A 21,295-nucleotide genomic window follows, 5' to 3' on the forward strand; every position below is an offset into this window, starting at 1 on the left:
ACTGTAGTAGTACTGTTTATGCGTATGTATGATTCTTTGAATGTAGTAGGACTGTTTATGCGTATGTATGATTCTTTCAATGTAGTAGGACTGTTTATGCGTATGTAAGATTCTTTGACTGTAGAAGGATTGCTTATGCGCATGCATGATTCTTTGAACGTAGTAGGACTGTTTATGCGTATGTATGATTCTTTCAGTGTAGTAGGACTGTTTATGCGTATGTAAGATTCTTTGAATGTAGAAGGATTGTTTATGCGCATGTATGATTCTTTGAACGTAGTAGGACTGTATATGCGTATGTAAGATTTTTTGAATGTAGTAGGACTGTTTATGCGTATGTATGATTCTTTGAATGTAGTAGGACTGTTTATTCGCATGTATGATTCTTTGAATGTAGTAGGACTGTTTATGCGTATGTATGATTCTTTGAAAGTAGTAGGACTGTTTATGCGTATGTAAGATTCTTTGAATGTGATATGAATGTTTATGCGTATGTATGATTCTTTGAATGTAGTAGGACTGTTTATGCGTATGCATGATTCTTTGAATGTAGTAGTACTGTTTATGCGTATGCATGATTCTTTGAATGTAGTAGGACTGTTTATGCGTATGTATGATTCTTTGAATGTAGTAGGACTGTTTATGCGTATGTATGATTCTTTGAATGTAGTAGGACTGTCTATGCATATGTATGATTCTTTGAATGTAGTAGTACTGTTTATGCGTATGTATGATTCTTTGAATGTAATAGGACTGTCTATGCATATGTATGATTCTTTGAATGTAGTAGTACTGTTTATGCGTATGTATGATTCTTTCAATGTAGTAGGACTGTTTATGCGTATGTATGATTCTTTGAATGTAGTAGGACTGTCTATGCATATGTATGATTCTTTGAATGTAGTAGTACTGTTTATGCGTATGTATGATTCTTTCAATGTAGTAGGACTGTTTATGCGTATGTATGATTCTTTGAATGTAGTAGGACTGTCTATGCGTATGTATGATTCTTTGAATGTAGTAGGACTGTCTATGCGTATGTAAGATTCTTTGAATGTAGTAGGACTGTTTATGCGTATGTATGATTCTTTGAATGTAGTAGTACTGTTTATGCGTATGTATGATTCTTTGAATGTAGTAGGACTGTTTATGCGTATGTATGATTCTTTGAATGTAGTAGGACTGTTTATGCGTATGTATGATTCTTTGAATGTAGTAGGACTGTTTATGCGTATGTATGATTCTTTGAATGTAGTAGGACTGTTTATGCGTATGTATGATTCTTTGAATGTAGTATTACTGTTTATGAGTATGTAAGATTCTTTGAATGGAGTAGGACTGTTTATGCGTATGTATAATTCTTTGAATGTAGTAGGACTGTTTATGCGTATGTATGATTCTTTGAAAGTAGTAAGACTGTTTATGCGTATGTATGATTCTTTGAATGTAGTAAGACTGTTTATAGTGTATGTATGAATCTTTGAATGTAGTAAACCTGTTTATAGCGTTAGTGTGCTAATACAATTATAGTTTATGCAGCAATGAATACTTTAATGTACTAATTAATGTTTTAATGTACTGTACGAGTCTATGTTATTAAAATAACTAACAGAGAAGAGTGAAAAGCAGCAAACTTTATAAAAGTCAACAAAAAATTTATTTCCCTATAATTCAGCGTGAAAATGAAATAAAAAAGCTTACATTATTGCGAATTAAATATCCAAATAATCATAAAATTACAGACACAAGTCCTAATAATGTAATGTTTTGAAACAACGTTAGTGAAATCTAAATTAAGTCGAAGCCTTGAAATGTTTTGATGTGTTTGTGATGTCCTGTATAATGCTGATGTGCCAACAGTTTTGTTTCGAAACACAGTCATATAATTCCCAGATTGAATACACAATAAATCCCAATGAATTCCTCTGTCCAAGAATATTTTATTTTATGATCACCCTGAATTTCCAGGGAAAAAATTCACTGAGTTAAATAATTTGAAGAAATAAATTCTATCCCAATTGAACACTAAACACATCATTAATTCAAATTGATTATGCTAGGTCTTAAACAAGAATGAATATTTTTTTCCCAGTAGCAAGATTATGTAGTGTTCTACTTGACCGCAGGTCACAAGAAATATTTTCTAAAAGAAAACTTGACCGAATGGAAAATAACCTTCTTGAAAGTTATTGATGTTTACAAAAATGTTAGCCATATTAGCAGTCTGTTGCAAAAAGTATGAAATATAACCTGGAAAATAGCATGTACACCTGGCAAATGGTAAGGGGAAGACTCTGAATAAAAGAGATGCAGATTAAAATAAACATTGTTACCTCTGGTAATTATCCTGAAAAAAAAACTTATATATAGAGAATATTGTAGCTATGTATAAGTTGTTTACATAATAAAGAAAAATAAGTCCAGGTCAAGTAGAAAATAAACTTGACTTTGGACGAGATTAATTCCAACATACGTAAGTTTCCTTACAATAGCGTATAATGAAATACAAAATATAAGAAATTATCTAATAAATAATGCAAATTGAATATACATAACAGTACAGTTTATAGCGTAAAGGTTTTTCAGACTCTTGAGGTATCGAACATGATTTTTTGTCTGAGTGAAGATCTAGATAGTTTTTACAGTTTAAACAGGGTTAGGGTTATATGTTTAACATTAGCTCAGACTAAACAATATGCTATTGTAGTGTCAAACCATAACTCGAACATATTATATTGTTTTGTCTAACCATAACCATAACCATATGATATTCTGGTGTCTAACTCTAACCCTAACCGTATGATATGGTTGTGTCTCTTAGTTGCTTTGTTATCATTGTTATCAAATGAGTATAGTATTTATCTAAACTTTACAGACAAGTTACTAGTCTTCTCATTTACTGGCATGTCCACCAATATTAAGTAGTTGAATGTCTACCAGAAAGGAGTAGTCAAATTCGACTTGTCTACCAAGATGTGATAGTCAAATGTCTACGAAAATGAAGTAGTCGAATTCAGCATGTCTACAAAAATGGAGTCAAATTCGGCATGTATACCAAAATAGAGTGGCCAAATACAACATGTCTACAAAAATGGAGTCAAATTCGGCATGTCTACCAAAATGGAGTAGACAAATTCGACCTGTCTACTAAGATGTGATAGTCAAATGTCTAAGAAAATGAAGTAGTTAAATTCAGCATACCTACCAAAATGGAGTAGTAATATTCGTTATGTATACCAAATGGAGCCACATTTGACATGTCTACCATGATGTAGTAGTAAAAGTTATGTCTACCATGATGTAGTAGTAAAAGTTATGTCTACCATGATGTAGTAGTAAAAGTTATGTCTACCATGAGATATTACTCAACTTCGGCTTGTTGACCAAAATGTAACAAAGTCGGCTCAGTATAATCTTATCAATTCATCACTTTGTATTGGCGTTCATTCCAAAATACAAAACAAAAATAAAAACAACACCTGCTGATCGATCGCTTTTGCCTGAAATTGTTAGGTTTAGAGTCCGATTGATAAAGCATAAAAACATTACTTGTATTGCACAAAGAATAACCCAAACCACGCACTCAACCCAGCCTGCTTTTGGAAGCTTCTCTGACTTTCTAATCATTAACTAGAGATATAAAAAGCACATGCTTATGCTAATTTATTCGATTTCTGATATCATCCAGAAGCAACAAACAAAAGGGGAAAATCCCAACAAAGTATTGTAAATGTATTAATCTGACACTTGAAAACCATTGTAAATACTAGTCATTTCTACTGCAGTAATGCAAACGTTCGTAGACCTATTATCCTTTTTGCGACTGGAAGTTTGAATGACTCAACTATCAACGAACTTGTCTAAGACCAAATCGATATCGAAGGCCAACGCATTTGTATGATTGAAGACATTCTTTACAATCACTGACGTAGTTCATACCTTCCTTTAAAACTAAACGAAGGCACTGACGCATGATTTGCAGTTAACAAATTTACTTTAAAAGTGTATTTATTTGCGCATTTTAGTTAGTGGGAACGCAATCTCTAAATTACGCGAGCAATGGCTTTTGAATTAATGCACAAATGACAAAACAAAGAGAAAGAAATAGAAATGAAATATGTCTCAAGAAACATGCTCTTGAAGATAATCCTACGCATTTAGCTTCTAAAGCCAATGCACTAGTTAACCCTAACCCTGCTGTCGTAGAGAATCATATGCGTTTAGCTTCCGAAGACAATAAATTCAAGCAGTAAATAATAATAATTACACCATTATACAGAACAAGAAACATGTAGAATGTTACTAGATCTACACATAGTGAACTTTTCCATTAAGATAAATACGATATCATAACATTTTCGATTCATACTTTGATGCTTCAAATGTGACAGCTCTTGGAGCAATTCAACAAAGAGAGGTGCGTGATACATGTATTCACTCTAACTCATAATTCATGGATTAGTGGGAGTGGAGGTAATGGAGGAGGATGTTAGTTAGTGAAATAAATACTTTATTATTTATGTACACATAAATTAACGTTGCTTATATATCCTCTGTCTCAGTCATGTTTGACGTAAAAGTATTTTTAGATGACGCACGATGCCATTGCTTTAAAACTGTATCGATAATGAACACATTTCCTTAATAACCTATGTCAGAAAATGTAAATGTGTCACATTAAATGGATGCTTTTGGCACCTAAAAACTAATAAGCTTGTAAATGGCATAATTTCAAACCTGTAATTAGGCTTAACTCACCTTAGAGAGGAAACAACTCATGCTACAAGTGGCCTAGCGGACACTGTTTTACTTTATAGCTTTTCTTCATAGTGGCACGCCAACATGATCCCCATAACAGTGGAAAGGAAATATAGAAAAGGGTACGGCAGGTTACATAAATAAATTCACAAACCATATTAATAGTTCCAATAAAAATGGGTCTATACAAACTGGATATGCATTCACATGCGGTTTGCTAGAAACCAATTAAGGCATTTTGTTAAAACCAAGAAAATGTGATATATATATATATATATATATATATATATATATATATATATATATATATATATATATATATATATATATAAAGAGATACAGACAGACAGAGATAATTAATAACGGCGCAGTTTTAAAACGTTTCCTTGTGTTTCTGGGTAAACAATGTCTTTGTCAGGCAAAAAAGGAGCAAATGATGTATAAAAAAGATATATTCAACACTTTATATATATATATATATATATATATATATATATATATATATATATATATATATATATATATATATATAAACATATATATAAACATCACACATTTGACGCGATGTTCTTTGTCGGTAATTCAAATGCTTCAAATTCAGTCAATGTAAAATTAAGTTAAAATGCCTTTTTTCAATTATTTTGCAGCTTGAATACAGTGCCTAAGATGGAGAAGGTAACACCGCTCAAACTGAACTTCCTTGTTACTCTTCTGGTTCAGGTAGTCATATTCTCCATAGCAACCCAGTCAGGTAAGTCCAAGCATGCTATGATATGAGGTACAGTTACAAGTGAAGAGTTGTATACACCAACACTGTATTATCGCGGGGTCTATAATATCGCGGCAAACAGGATTTTCCGATTAATATTTTGACACACGATGTCTAGCGGTTGTTTACAGATGTAAAGTTGCAGTCAGTAAGAACGCAAATATCTTATAGCACAATTTACTCTCACATGTCAGTATTTGTAAAAGTTTACATTGAAAAAGAACGAACATCACTTTTTGGTAAATTGCATGCTATTCTGTTGATCATCATATACAAAACTCCAGTCGAACTTTCTATATCTGTAATGGCTTTGATTATGAAATATATTCAGTGTATGGTCTGATGTTTGATGATTATACTGATGGTGACATACATGCCTTACAAGGTATTGGTAGCCAATATGGAATAAAATCGACAAAATGTTGTTTATGATCATACTTTTCGTACGTGAAAAAGACTACAATAACAGTTAAACTTCCTTGGAATCAGCAATATTTCAATAATAATAATAATAATAATAATAATAATAATAATAATAATTATTATAATAATAATAGTAATAATAATTGTTTATATATTTATATTTCTTTGCCCCGCATTGCATTTCAAAATCATATAAAAATAAATAATACATTTTTAAAATTTTTAATGTGTTCTTATTTGTGGATTGCCACATGAATTACATTTGCGTGTTCGATTTGACCATTGGATTCTTTCGTTTATTATGGAAATATTCTGCCAGTAGAAGAGTGGACATTCCTTCTCATAGGCAAGTTGCAATTTTATTATAATACGTGCGTGCTACCATACCTAAGTTAGGCGAATACCGCGATAACGATAACAGAGTTGTTCTTCCGTGGTACGTTAAAAGGTACGTTAATCTGGGTCAGCCACCATATGCTGTTTCATTTATATTTACGCGATTAGATTACTAAAGATTGTTTGCAGGAATAGAAAGAGGGACAATCACTGAAACTTTACAAAATATAAGCAAGCAGCCAGGACCGGCATTTGGGGGTGGCAAGTGGGGCGACTGCCCCAGGCAACGCCCAACGCCCTTTAGAGGGCCCCGCGCTTCAGGCCTAAGATTGTCCTAATGAGTTTGTCAAGCTATATTCTCCGGTAAATTGGAAACGCTGACACAGGCCGCACGTAATGCACACAAATCGCGACAGTTGATCTAGTCTAGACATGTATCAGTGTTTGCAGTAGATACCGATAATCTGGCTCCGCGTGGGCATGGTCGGCCCTAGGACCCGATTACTACTAACGCCGCCTCTGTAAGCAACAATAACAAAACAGTTTTAATATTTACCGATAAGAACAAAAAGTGCCGCGATAATACAGCGTTCAGCGCTTATTTATTTTATATAAACCTGCACCACCCTGAATATGTCACATAAGAAATCGCCCCAAACATACGAACCAACACCCTTATTAAGTTACGCTTTACTTTGTTATACTTTGCTTATCAATTATTAATGCTGTCTTCTGTACTTGTAGTATATATATATATATATATATATATATATATATATATATATATATATATATATATATATGCTTGTATACATGGAGCAAAAATACATTTTGAAGGGATCAATATGGATAAAGGCAAGATAATAGTGATTGCCGTCCGCATGACGTGATAAATAATATCACATTTTTTCTCTACCAGACCGAAATTCAATGCTTAATGCACGTACTATATTTGTAACATGATATTAAGGTGAAAATGTTATTGATTATTCATCCATATATAATGTTGTTAGCGCTATCCTTGAATGACATAAACATGTTAACCCCTTTGTTCCTTTTTGAATGTGATGCACATTGTCCATTCCATTGTAATCGACGTATCAAAAAGAAAGGTAAAAGGAAGCACGTATAAATATATTTCCGAAAATAACTGAAACATATGAATGAGTTCTCTGAAGCTAAGCAAATCAGTTTTGAATGAACAGTTTTAAATAATACACTTCTGCATTTTTTTTTTCAATTATTATTGATCAGATTTAATCATGGCCTTTAATCAAAGGATCCAACGCTATTTGATAAATTATCACAGTACAGTCTGATTAAAGGTATGGGATAATCTCATGGCGGTAAGCGTCCTACGTGTATTATCGATATCCTTATGATCTTGGCATCATGTTCTGTGAATTGGAGCCATAGCTGCCACAGTGGTGACTTTTCTTTGTCAAATCAAATAAACTGCATTTCATGTATGGAAAAAGATGCTTATACAAAATTGACAGTGAATCGTGGAGACACTTTCCATATTTATACTAAATACACTCTAGAACTGATTCCAGATTTATACTGAACACACTCTAGAATGAGTCCAGCATTTAGACTAAATACGCTCTAGAATTGAGTCCATATTTATACTAAATACACTCTAGAATTGAGTCCATATTTATACTAAATACACTCAAGAATTGAGTCAAGATTTATACTGAATACACTCTAGAATGAGTCCAGCATTTAGACTAAATACGCTCTCGAATTGAGTCCATATTTATACTAAATACACTCTAGAATTGAGTCCATATTTATACTAAATACACACAAGAATTGAGTCCAGATTTATACTGAATACATCCAAGAATGAGGCCAGATTTATACAAAATACACGCTAGAATGAGACACCTTCCAGATTTATACTAAATACACTCTAGAATGAGTCAAGACGTAAACTAAATACACTCTAGAAAGAGTCCATATTTATGCTGAACACACGCTAGTATGATTCATCTTCCATATGTACACTAAATACACTTTAGAATAAGTCCAGATGTATACTAAATACACGCTATAATGAGTATAGATGCTAGCTAAATACATACTAGAATGAGTCCCAATTTATACTAAATAGACGCTATGATGAGTCACCTTCCAGATTTATACTAAATACACTCAAGAATGAGTCCAGATTTAGTCATAATACACTCTAGAATGAGCCCAGATTTATTCTAAATGTACACTGGAATGAGTCATCATAGAAGCACATTATAGGTTTATATTAAATACAAGTTAGATCCATCTAGCTTTATATCACTGCACTTTAGAATGAGTCACGCGCAATCTAGATGCATGTCTGAGTTCGTGAATGTTTAAAATTTAATTAACTTGCGCATTGAATGAGTCATGGTGCTCGAGCCGTTATGTTACTGGAATAAAATATGTAGCAAAGACTAATCATTCATGATTATATTAATCTGAACTATAACCAGCACAGAGCAAAGGAAACATATTGCACTTGAACACTCGCTGTATTGAAGCATGTGCAAAAGAAAGGGTAAACGATTATGAAATCTGGACAACCTCAAGGGGTCAGAACTATATAATAGATGCAAACTGAATACAAAAAACATCAAAATATGGCGTCCTTTGTAAAAGTTGAGTAAATAAACATCAGTCCATATTTCTGTAATTTGATGCATCACTTATTTTAGATTTATTTGAATAATAATAATAATAATAATAAGAATAATGATGATACTTGTCATTATTATTATTATTATTATTTAGTTGTATTATGTCAATGACGTTATTTATTCCGTTCTTTTCAAATGTCCATTGTCCCAAGGATCATATGGACAACGCAGTCATTTGTATAGCGATAGTGTCGATGTGTCACAACCAGGTACCGTCACAACAACGGAAGGCACAAAGGTTGATTCAGTAACTCGCTGCTGTGGATAAAGCACTTTAACAAAACCTATTAATTTTAAATGATTTCAGTGGTACTGTTAAATACAATTAACTAGCCGTACATCTTCAGAAAGGTTTGTCTGCTTTCTGAAGATAGCGCCTTTCCTGATCAGTATAGTATCTATTGGTCCCGACAGGCCCCTAAAGTTTTTAGATAAGGTTAGTCTTTGACAAAAGAAATAATGTTTTGGTGAACTATTTCACAATGTTGTGAAAATATTATATTTACGCAGTGATCAGTTTTTAGTTTTAATAGCAAATGACAAAGTGATTCTCTAGTACACGCCATGATGTTGTCAACTTGTTATGTTCATCTCGCCATGCAACATCTGACTGATGTTGTTATTACGGCCATAACATGTTATCAATTACACAATGTGTTTCTATAAAGACCATCCAGAATGCCAACGAAACATATATTTAACTTTTTTACTTTATCTTGAGACGGATCCCAATACTACTATTACCGTTAAATCTAAGTCCTCAAATTTTAATTTTTACGTAGTCCACTTTGTACAAACGAAATGTATTAATGGAGTGTTTGCTTTATAAAGTTTATAATATAGTTATAATGGACACTTGTGATCTTGTAAAGCGGGATTATTTAAAACAGTTATGGTATTTCGCACACAGCTCAAACACAGATTGTTTTGTTTGATTTTTAAGCAAAATTCAGTGAGAATAGTCTGGTACACCGTTTGTCCTTTTATAGTCTGATCAATTAACAAACTGCACTGAGAATATTCATGTATACCAGGGGTTCACAACCTTTTTCGGTCAAGGGTCAGATTGCATTTTCTAAGACCACTCGAGGGCCGCAAACACATTTATTTAATATAATTACTGTTCACGGACAGAATTCTGTGTTGTTTTAATTTGCCCTGAGGGATGAAGAGAATACGCCCGCGGGCCGCGGGTTGTGCACCCCTTATGTACATCATTTTTACTTTTATAGTATGATCATTCAAGAAACTGCACAGAGAATATTCACGTACACCTTTTCACTTTAATAGTTTGATCATTAAAGAAACTACACAGAAAATATTCAAGTACACCTTTTCACTTTAATAGTTTGATCATTAAAGAAACTACACAGAAAATATTCACGTACACCTTTTCACTTTAATAGTTTGATCATTGAAGAAACTGCACAGAAAATATTCACGTACACCTTTTCACTTTAATAGTTTCAGGTTTTATGTTCAGAGATGATGCTAAACCTTCAATGGAAGACACAGACAACAAATTGCCTACGGACAAAAGGTAAGAACAAATTCATTATGTATCATACTGGATCCAATATAATGATAACTCTGTCGAAAACGTGTACGGAAAATGTGGAGCTGAGATCAGTCGATTGAAAAACTTCCTATTCTAAGCAATATAGTAAACTTGTACTGGTATTGCTCTTTGATTCTGTACGTAATGGTTTAAAAATCAAATGTTTTCCTCATATAGATTTAGCCTCGAAATATACTTATCTGCTTTAACTTGATCTCTCTCTCTCTCTCTCTCTCTCTCTCTCTCTCTCTGGGTGGGGTGTGACAGGACATACGTACTATATAATCAAGCTAATTCAATGTTATTTGTTTTGTCTGTAGAGCAGAATGGCAGAACATATTATCTTGTTATTTTCTATTTAGTAATATGGCTTCATAAAGAAAGATAACTCTGGTAAGTTTTCATTGAGTAATATGACTTCATTACGAAAGAAAACACTTGCTAGTTTCTATTCAGCAAGATGGCTTCATTTGGAACGATACACGTTTTAGTTTCTGTTGTGGAATGTTTCTTCATTCAGCAAGACAACCCCTGTTAATTTCTAATTAGTGATTTGGCATCATTAGGGAAGATAACTCGTGTACGTTTCTAATCATTAATATGACTTCATTAAGAAAGAAAACTCTTGTTAATTTCTTTTCAGTAGTATTGTTTCTTTAGGCTAGGTGGCTCGTGTTAATTTCTGTTGAGTACGGTGTCTTCATTCCTTGATATTTTCTATTATTTAACATGACTTCAGTAGACGAGACAACTTTTCTTTTTTCCTATTCTGCAATATGTCTTTCGTAGGCATTCTAGTTCGTGTTAGTTTCAATTCAGTAATGTGGCTTCGTTAAGAACGATAACTCTTGCTTCAGTAACAGGGCTTCATAAAGGGAGATAACTAAGTAGAGATGCTAATACATCAGCATGGAATACAAAATCTCCTATAAATGACGTTAGCTTATAAACCAGTCAATATTCAAATAATTAAAATGATGTTTCCCCATTCGAACATAAAAATAGATGAAAAACCAATAATGTGTTGAATTTGAGTTAAAGAACAGATGATGAAAGATTCCAAATGTACAAGCAATTTCACGTATAACGATATCCTTGGTTACCTGGACAATTAAGCTACATATAATGGCATGCGCCAGAGAATGTATTATTATAGTAATTACGTTAATTAAACTCCACCCTTAAAGGGCTTTCTTTTTTTTTTCTTTCTTCTAAAACGTGATTTTCATCGGATACGATAGTGTTGTAATAAAGCTTAGGCTCGCGCCAATCATGTCAATAGTCCGTGATTTGTGTTCTTGAATAAATGTATATTACTGATCCTTTGACTTACAGCAATCAGCGATATCAATCCATCAGTGATGTAACACCTGAAAACTGTGAAAACAAACTAGTAGTCTTCAGTTACAGAGTTTTCATTTATGAGATCGTTTTGATCACGTCAAACACAGTATGTATGGAAATTGTATTCAGGCTCAGTATGAAAGGATATCACTGACAGGTTGTTGCCACACAATTTTGGCAAATGAATATTGATTTGAAACTAAAAGAGATTTCCGATGTTGGTTTTATCATATTCATCAAGAATGGCTACAGAAAGCTTTTAGAAAGACGACTAAGGAACCATTTATCGGTTGGTGTTCTGGTAACATTTCACGCAACTGGAGTTTAATTTTAAATATTAATTACTTTTAAAGTTTGAAGAATCCTTCTATGTTTATTCATACCATGACGCATTATCAATGAATTATATCATGGGCTTTTTAATCTTGAATAATCTCGGGAATATATGCCTAATAGTTGTTAGTTTATTTGGAAGTATTGATAATTTTATAAATAATAATAATTTTGTAAGTAATGTCATTTTTGTTTCCTTAAAAGGAAATATTAAAGATTAGTGCATATATTTAAAGATTAGCATTTCCGTATTACTGCACTGCACATCTATGCACTTTGTTGTTCGTATCTGTGATTATAACTTCTCAATAAATTATTTGCCATGCATGTTTCTTAAACTGCATTCAAGTGTGCATGTTAAATGTGTTCAGGATGTACGTTTGCTTCTACACTTTATGCTATTAAAAGAGATAATTTGTATGCCATCAATTTTGCTCGTTCTCTTGACTTTATATGCTTCTCTCATGCGGCTTTTTCCAGACAATGTTTTTTTAATTACAAAACATGCACTTCATTAGTGCCAAATTAAACTTGAACTTAATAAAATACGTATTGACGTAGAGAAGTTAGAATTTAAGATTTTATATTTTCAGCAGTTGTGACGTCTGGAATTACAGCTTACAATGAAGTGAAAAAGCCATGTATTCATAGGCCTACACGCTTGCTTTAGACATCGGTCGCGCGATTTTGCGCCGCTTCAGCCGTGGAAACGTGTTTGAATCGTCATTTGTGTAAACGAATTTCTTATGATTTAGATCGTCATCGCTGTCGTGAAGTTCACCTTCACCATCATCACCATCATCATCATCTTCTTCTACCAAACAATGCTATCATCTATCATGTTTATTCATTCAATAATCATCGCTGCACTCCCCGTAAGGAGGTAATAGACCGTGAAACACCTCCCTGCGCAAATCAAGTCTTATAGTCTATTGCAACATTTGTATATTGTATATATTTTATTTAGAATGAATCATCTACTTGCCGAATTACCAGTGAGGTCAGAAGAACATTGCCTTATCAATCTACTTATACCATTATTTCACTTCAGGTACGCAAGGTTATCGTATTATGGAGGTCCAAGAAGTCGGTACGCCAACAACAAGCAACATAATACATACAGGTAGGTGAATATAATAAATAATAAATACAAAATGTCCCATTAAAGCGCCTGTCATTAATTGATTGTACGATCCGATGTTGGCCTTCTCGGCCTGGGCGATTCTATAGCAAGTTTAATTAATCTATTTTGAATCACATTAGCTGAAAGGTAACGTGTTTTATTTCGATAAACCACAGTATGGTACACATTACAGTCTACATGCCGAGATTTTGTTCATCTATTTGTAATGTGCCTGAGACCATTAATAAACTGATCCTTAGCAAATCGTGAAAATAGTAGTGATAAACTCCTCAATGTTAAATTAATATTTTGTCTTAATTTGAAGACTATTATGCATGTAACGGAACTAACTTCAAGTGGAGTATGTAATTTACGAATAGGAGGTTACAGTAAGTAGCATTAACCATACAATGTTCATATTCGCTTCATCATATGGTACTTTTTATAAAGTTTATATCTACAAAAGTTTTACCAATATCTTAAGAGGTTCTTTTGATCTCTCATTTAAAAAGTAAATATTGTAATGCCTTTCTACATCATAATCATGTTTATTAGCATCATTAGGTTATCATCCGATTCAACTGTCTTAAAAAAAGCATCATCCTTATATTTTTAATATATTGCAGTGTGCTAAACAATATGATAAGCCCCGCCATCACATCCGCATAAATTATAACATTCATATCAGCATGATTATCATTATCGTTTTCATGAACTTCATCATCATCATCATCATCATCATCATCAACAACAACAGCAACAAAAACAGCGGCAGAAGCAACAGCATGAATAACAACATCAAAACAATTACCGTCGTCGTTTTTGTAGTAATTATCGGATATGAAGCGGTCGTCATTTTTGTCGCTGTAACCAGTAATATCATTATCGGATTCGCTAGTCAAACATAAATTCTCTGATGATTAACTATTAATCAGTACTGATTCACCAGTGATGTTGCATATATTATGTTTGAGTTCTGGCCTTACTAACATGCAAATGACCTTATTAACATGCAAATGACCTTATTAGCATGCAAGTATATGTAAATATGTTAGCTGTGTATCAAGTCGCATAGAAATTACATTGCATCAGTGCGATAGGTCTATGAAAATCACCTATCCCCAGGCCACATGGAACTGCCAATCTAATTTAGAGACTAATAACTTCAACATAACAGATGCTTTAGTTCGACGTTTTGTTATAAGGCTGGTACATTGCCTTTATATGAGTACCTTTGAGATACTTCAGAATATGTGGAGAGTTAGTTACATATGTAGATATGGCAACCATGTTTCAATATAACAGCTACATATTACTTGCGTGGTTCTCCATTGTAGTAAGGCATGTTCATAAACATCATATTAATTGATGGCTTGCATGGCTCTCCATTGCTGATAGGCGTGTTCATGAACATCATATTACTTGATGGCTTGCTTTGCTATCCATTGCTGTAAGGCATGTTCATGAACATCATATAACTTGATGGCTTGCTTTGCTATCCATTGCTGTAAGACATGTTCATGGACATCATATTACTTGATGACTTGTTTTGCTATCCATTGCTGTAAGGCATGTTCATGAACATCATATAACTTGATGGCTTGCTTTGATATCCACTGCTGTAAGACATGTTCATGAACATCATATTACTTGATGGCTTGATTTGATATCCATTGCTGTAAGGCATGTTCATGAACATCATATTACTTGATGGCTTGCTTTGATATCCGTTGCTGTAAGGCATGTTCATGAACACCATATTACCTGATGGCTTGCTCTGATATCCGTTGCTGTAAGGCATGTTCATGAACATCATATTACTTGATGGCTTGCTTTGATATCCATTGCTGTAAGGCATGTTCACGAACATCATATTACTTGATGGCTTGCTTTGATATCCGTTGCTGTAAGGCATGTTCATGAACACCATATTACTTGATGGCTTGCTCTGATATCCGTTGCTGTAAGGCATGTTCATGAACATCATATTACTTGATGGCTTGCTTTGATATCCATTGCTGTAAAGCATATTCATGAACATCATATTACTTGATGGCTTGCTTTGATATCCGTTGGTGTAAGGCATGTTCATAAACACCATATTTCTTGATGGCTTGCATTGCTATCCATTGCTTTAAGGCATGTTCATGAACATCATATTACTTGATGGCTCTTTTTGATATCCATTGCTGTAAGGCATGTTCATGAACATCACATTACTTGATGGCCTGCTTTGATATCCATTGCTGTAAGGCATGTTCATGAACATCATATTACTTGATGGTTTTGATTTGATATCCATTACTGTAAGGCATGTTCATGAACATCATATTACTTGATGGCTTGCTTTGATATCCATTACTGTAAGGCATGTTCATGAACATCATATTACTTGATGGCTTGAATGGTTCTCCATTGTAGTAAGGCATGTTCATAAACATCATATTAATTGATTGATGGCTTGCATGGGTCTCCGTTGCTGATAGGCACGTTCATGAACATCATATTACTTGATGGCTTGCTTTGCTATCCATTGCTGTAAGGCATGTTCATGAACATCATATTACTTGACGTATTGCATGGATTTTGTCCAAACTATTACTATGAGAAAATCTACTTCTTTTTTCTTCCTTTCCTGATTCCGTTAAACACAAATTATAAAACATAGGATAAATATTTCAGCTATCTGATAGGTAATCCATTTATCGCATATGTAATTCGGCTATCGTATGAGATAATTTTAGCTTTATTATTGTGATTTCGTTAACTATACTAATGCGATGACTCGTTTTACCAGTCGTCTAGTTGGATAGAAGAGAGATAAAGATAGGTAGGGTGTATTGGACCTGGCAAAGTAGAGAAATATAGTTGTCGGTTCACTGAATAGCTAATTATATATATATATATATATATATATATATATATATATATATATATATAGTATCATCTTCCTCTAAACAATACATAACTGTTAAGCATCAATAATCATTGCAAGTGAATACTATTTAATACAAATGCAGATGTTAAAAAGGCAACCATATGTCCTTCAAGTTCCAGCTATCCTTACCATTCTATTCTTAGGATCGCTACTCTTAAACATTTCATTTTCAGAGATGTTACGACTCTAGATCCTAAACTATGTAACAGAAATACTCCTAAATGTCCTATCAAACTCATATATATAAATATTTAACCTCTCATATGAAACAGTAGTATATCTTGATAAAGAATGGAATATTCCACTTAACGATAAGTAAGGTTAGACCTTAACTAAAAGCTCTAATAAACCCCTTTCCCATACGGTGGTGGTATCCATTATGCTTGTTCAGTCTACACCTTCCTATGGGATGTTGTCTCCGATATCGATGATGTTTGTTATGCCTATACCTTCCTTTAAGATGTTGTCTCTGATATACATGATGCTTGTTATGCCTATACCTTTCTATGGGATGTTGTCTCTGATATACATGATGCTTGTTATGCCTATAACTTCCTATTAGATGGTGTCTCTGATATACATGGTGCCTATACATTTCGATGGGATATTGTCTCTGATATCGATGATACTTGTTATGCCTATACCGTCCTATATGATGTTGTCTCTGAAATCCAGGATGCTTGTAATGCCTATACCTTTATAAGGGATGTTGACTCGGATATCCATGATGCTTGTTATGCCTATTGCTTCCTATAACATGTTCGCTTTGACATCAACAATGCTTGTTATACAGATATCGCACCATGGAATAATGATCGACTCACTTCGTGATACTTGTTTTCTCGTTACTTTAAATCGATTGCCATATTTTCTAGGTTTCATGTTTTTGGATCATACCCATTAATCGTCCTCCGGTTTAGCGAAGAAATTTCTTTCTGTATACACGTCTAAGACAAAAATCAAATTTATCCTGTTTTCATTGATATAAATTTCATCCAATTAAATTAGCATATCTGTATGTCGGAACGGTAGATGTGATGCGATATGATTTGTATTTGTGTGATTTAGATTTTAAACGTAGCTTTAACAATGTTTTAGTCATATCATTGCGATGTATGCAGTTTGGCAGTTTATATATATGACCAGCAATGGGACATCATGCTGAGACATGTATTATCATGTCCCACCCAGTGATATATTCCTGACACAAGGACGACCAATCTTAACATGAACCCCTCTTAATGTTGAGCGCCAAGCGAGGCAGTTGATAGTGCTATTTTTATAAGTATTTGTTATGGCTCGGCCGGGGTTCGAACCCGCGACCTCCCGCATTCGAAGCGGATGCTTTAACCACTGATACCATCGGAGCGGTCGCGAAATGCTTATTTGATATCATTATCATTCCTATACCACACGGGAATAATTGTGAATACATGCGCTGATCCAAAATTGAAAATGTGTACTAAATTCTAATCGGTAGATAAAAATTGATTATAAGGCACGCAAACAATCGCACACGGAATTCAAAGGCGTACAAGCAATCACCAAATGAATTCTTACGTTGGCATAAAGTATGAAGTGGATACAATGGTAAATGCATTCAGATTTATTAAGTATATCAATTTTATTTGCGGTAAAGGTTTATATGAACATTAATTCAAAGATCATCTATTTATGTTAGCAATATGTATAAGGAGTAATGGATCTTTGAGAAATCCGAAGAAAGAACGATCGTTTCTCAAACTTGATAGACAACATTCGATAAATTCAAATTGTTAAACCTTCAAATAGTTTATTTATATAGAGCGCTAGCACAAACATAAAACTGCTTGTATATGTATAATTATTAACACATGTATATACTGGGCATGTAAAACCTACGATATATTATCATAAGAATGTATATATATGATGTCGAAGATGTCATTTGAAATCTTATGTAGATGATGGAATTCTACAGTTTGACAAATCACAGAGACAACTGACTGAAAAGAATGATGCAGGACATCTAAATTGGAAAAAGAAAAAAACAGCTCTTACTTTGCCGAGGGCGGAGAGAAGAAAACATCGAATGAGAGTTAGCATGCAAAACTTACATAATTCATTCATACAGTGCGCTAGTAACTGAAACCGCTTAGTCAGGTCTTCATCTACCGTTCAGTTCTTGCCAGAGGTGCTTTCTCGACATTAATGATATCAATCTCGTTGTCGTTAAGAGCCATCACAAAATAAAACGGAGATAAAAAAAAAACATCCGCGATTAAACTTACACATGAGTTGCAGAATTAAAAAGTGGTGTCAAACATGCGCACAAAATACATGGCATGCCAATAACGAGTTTAAACAAAAATGATCTATGATAATACACATTACACGGAGAGGAAAGAAAAATCGTCTAAGAAAACATACAATATATGGAGAAGATAGAAAAATCATCTAAGAGAATACACAATACATGGAGATGATAGAAAAATCATCTAAGAGAATACACAAAACACGGAGAAGATACAAAAATCATCTACGCGAATACACAACACACGGAGTGAAAACAAACGAAAGAACATCAAAGATAATATACAATACACGGATAAGGTGGACAAATCATCTAAGAAAAAACTTAACACACGCAGAAAAAAGAAAACTCGTCATAGAGAATAAGCAATTTACAAAGTATGATGGATCCGCATGCTAAAATACTTGCTTTACATGTAAGTGGCAACTCCTGGTGGTGGTAGGTAATGCAGTTTGGAAATAAACTATCAACATGGATAGAAAATGTAGACCAGGAATATGCTGCAAATGTTGAAGAAACGTGCATAAAAAATAGTTAAATTCATTTTACAATTTCTCTAGCTTAGTAAATAACTACAAAACCTACCATGCTTAATGCACTAATATAAAAGAACGCGAGAACATATATAAACTAATAACGCACATGGAGAGAAGAATAGACCGAATTCAAACAGACTCTGAACAAAAACACCCAGGGGATTGTACAAAAATGAAACTTGACTTTATGGCGTTTTAGGGTAGCAAAAAAAAATGATTTATCTGAAGTATGCAAGGATACTGAGTCTTATCGTAAAATAATCATTGAAACACAAGATACAACTTAGTTATCTTAAACGAAATGAGATATTATAATTATTGGTATGAAATGAGATGTTATAATTATTGGCATGAAATGAGATGTTATAATTATTGGTATGAAATGAGATGTTATAATTATTGGTATGAAATGAGATGTTATAATTATTGGTATGAAATGAGATGTTATAATTATTGGTATGAAATGAGATGTTATAATTATTGGCATGAAATGAGATGTTACAATTATTGGTATGAAATGAGATGTTATAATTATTGGTATGAAATGAAATGTTATAATTATTGGTATGAAATGAGATGTTATAATTATTGGCATGATTAGACCCCTTTGAGAAAGTGAGCATGTTGTATCTGTAACGTTTTCCTAGATAACCATTTACATGCACATTGAATATTTGCATAACAGATGGTATTAATGAACACTTACTTTCCATTGTACATCACCTTTTTAACACATAAAAGCAAAATAGAGATGGATATTGTACAGCATTGAAAATTTCACAGTACACATGCCATCAAAATGTCATTTAGATGTAAACAGTTATTGCTTTCATAGTTGTCCACTATATATAAAGGCTCTAAAATTGAATTATATATCCTGTTTAAGTATCTCTAGTGGCGTCATATTGGAGGTGCTAATAATAAGCGAACTTTCGGGTACCACTGATTTGTAAGATTCAGTTACTTCATTATGTATGGAGGTCTAATGATAACAGAGCTTTCAGTTACCACTGATTTGTAAGATTCAGTTACTTCATTATGTATGGAGGTCTAAGGATAACAGAGCTTTCAGGTACCACTGATTTGTAAGATTCAGTTACTTCATTATGTATGGAGGTCTAATGATAACAGAGCTTTCAGGTACCACTGATTTGTAAGATTCAGTTACTTCATTATGTATGGAGGTCTAAGGATAACAGAGCTTTCAGGTACCACTGATTTGTAAGATTCAGTTACTTCATTATGTATGGAGGTCTAATGATAACAGAGCTTTCAGGTACCACTGATTTGTAAGATTCAGTTACTTCATTATGTATGGAGGTCTAATGATAACGGAGCTTTCAGTTACCACTGATTTGTAAGATTCAGTTACTTCATTATGTATGGAGGTCTAATGATAACAGAGCTTTCAGTTACCACTGATTTGTAAGATTCAGTTACTTCATTATGTATGGAGGTCTAATGATAACAGAGCTTTCAGTTACCACTGATTTGTAAGATTCAGTTACTTCATTATGTATGGAGGTCTAATGATAACGGAGCTTTCAGTTACCACTGCTTTGTAAGATTCATTTACTTCATTATGTATGGAGGTCTAATGATAACGGAGCTTTCAGTTACCACTGATTTGTAAGATTCAGTTACTTCATTATGTATGGAGGTCTCAGGATAACAGAGCTTTCAGGTACCACTGATTTGTAAGATTCAGCTACTTCATTATGTATGGAGGTCTAATGATAACAGAGCTTTCAGTTACCACTGATTTGTAAGATTCAGTTACTTCATTATGTATGGAGGTCTAATGATAACAGAGCTTTCAGTTACCACTGATTTGTAAGATTCAGTTACTTCATTATGTATGGAGGTCTAATGATAACGGAGCTTTCAGTTACCACTGCTTTGTAAGATTCAGTTACTTCATTATGTATGGAGGTCTCAGGATAACAGAGCTTTCAGGTACCACTGATTTGTAAGATTCAGTTACTTCATTATGTATGGAGGTCTAATGATAACAGAGCTTTCAGTTACCACTGATTTGTAAGATTCAGTTACTTCATTATGTATGGAGGTCTAATGATAACAGAGCTTTCAGTTACCACTCATTTGTAAGATTCAGTTACTTCATTATGTATGGAGGTCTAATGATAACAGAACTTTCAGTTACCACTGATTTGTAAGATTCAGTTACTTCATTATGTATGGA

At 33.4% G+C, this 21,295-nt stretch overlaps 1 protein-coding gene across 2 annotated transcripts in view; it reads left to right on the forward strand.

Moving 5' to 3' along the window:
* LOC149780352 (uncharacterized) overlaps positions 1 to 21,295 on the forward strand; it is a 130,776-nt gene that overhangs the window by 86,211 nt on the left and 23,270 nt on the right. For both annotated transcript variants that reach the window (XM_089937246.1, XM_089937245.1), the window contains exons 2-4: positions 5,406 to 5,509; positions 10,432 to 10,507; positions 13,254 to 13,325. In XM_089937246.1, coding sequence (XP_089793372.1) covers positions 5,425 to 5,509; positions 10,432 to 10,507; positions 13,254 to 13,325 — 233 coding nt within the window. In that variant the 5' untranslated portion in view covers positions 5,406 to 5,424. The remainder of the gene's footprint in view (positions 1 to 5,405; positions 5,510 to 10,431; positions 10,508 to 13,253; positions 13,326 to 21,295) is intronic.

This window comes from Sinohyriopsis cumingii, chromosome 16, assembly GCF_028554795.1.
Source record: "Sinohyriopsis cumingii isolate HCF-2022 chromosome 16, ASM2855479v2, whole genome shotgun sequence".
NCBI lineage: Eukaryota > Metazoa > Mollusca > Bivalvia > Unionida > Unionidae > Sinohyriopsis > Sinohyriopsis cumingii.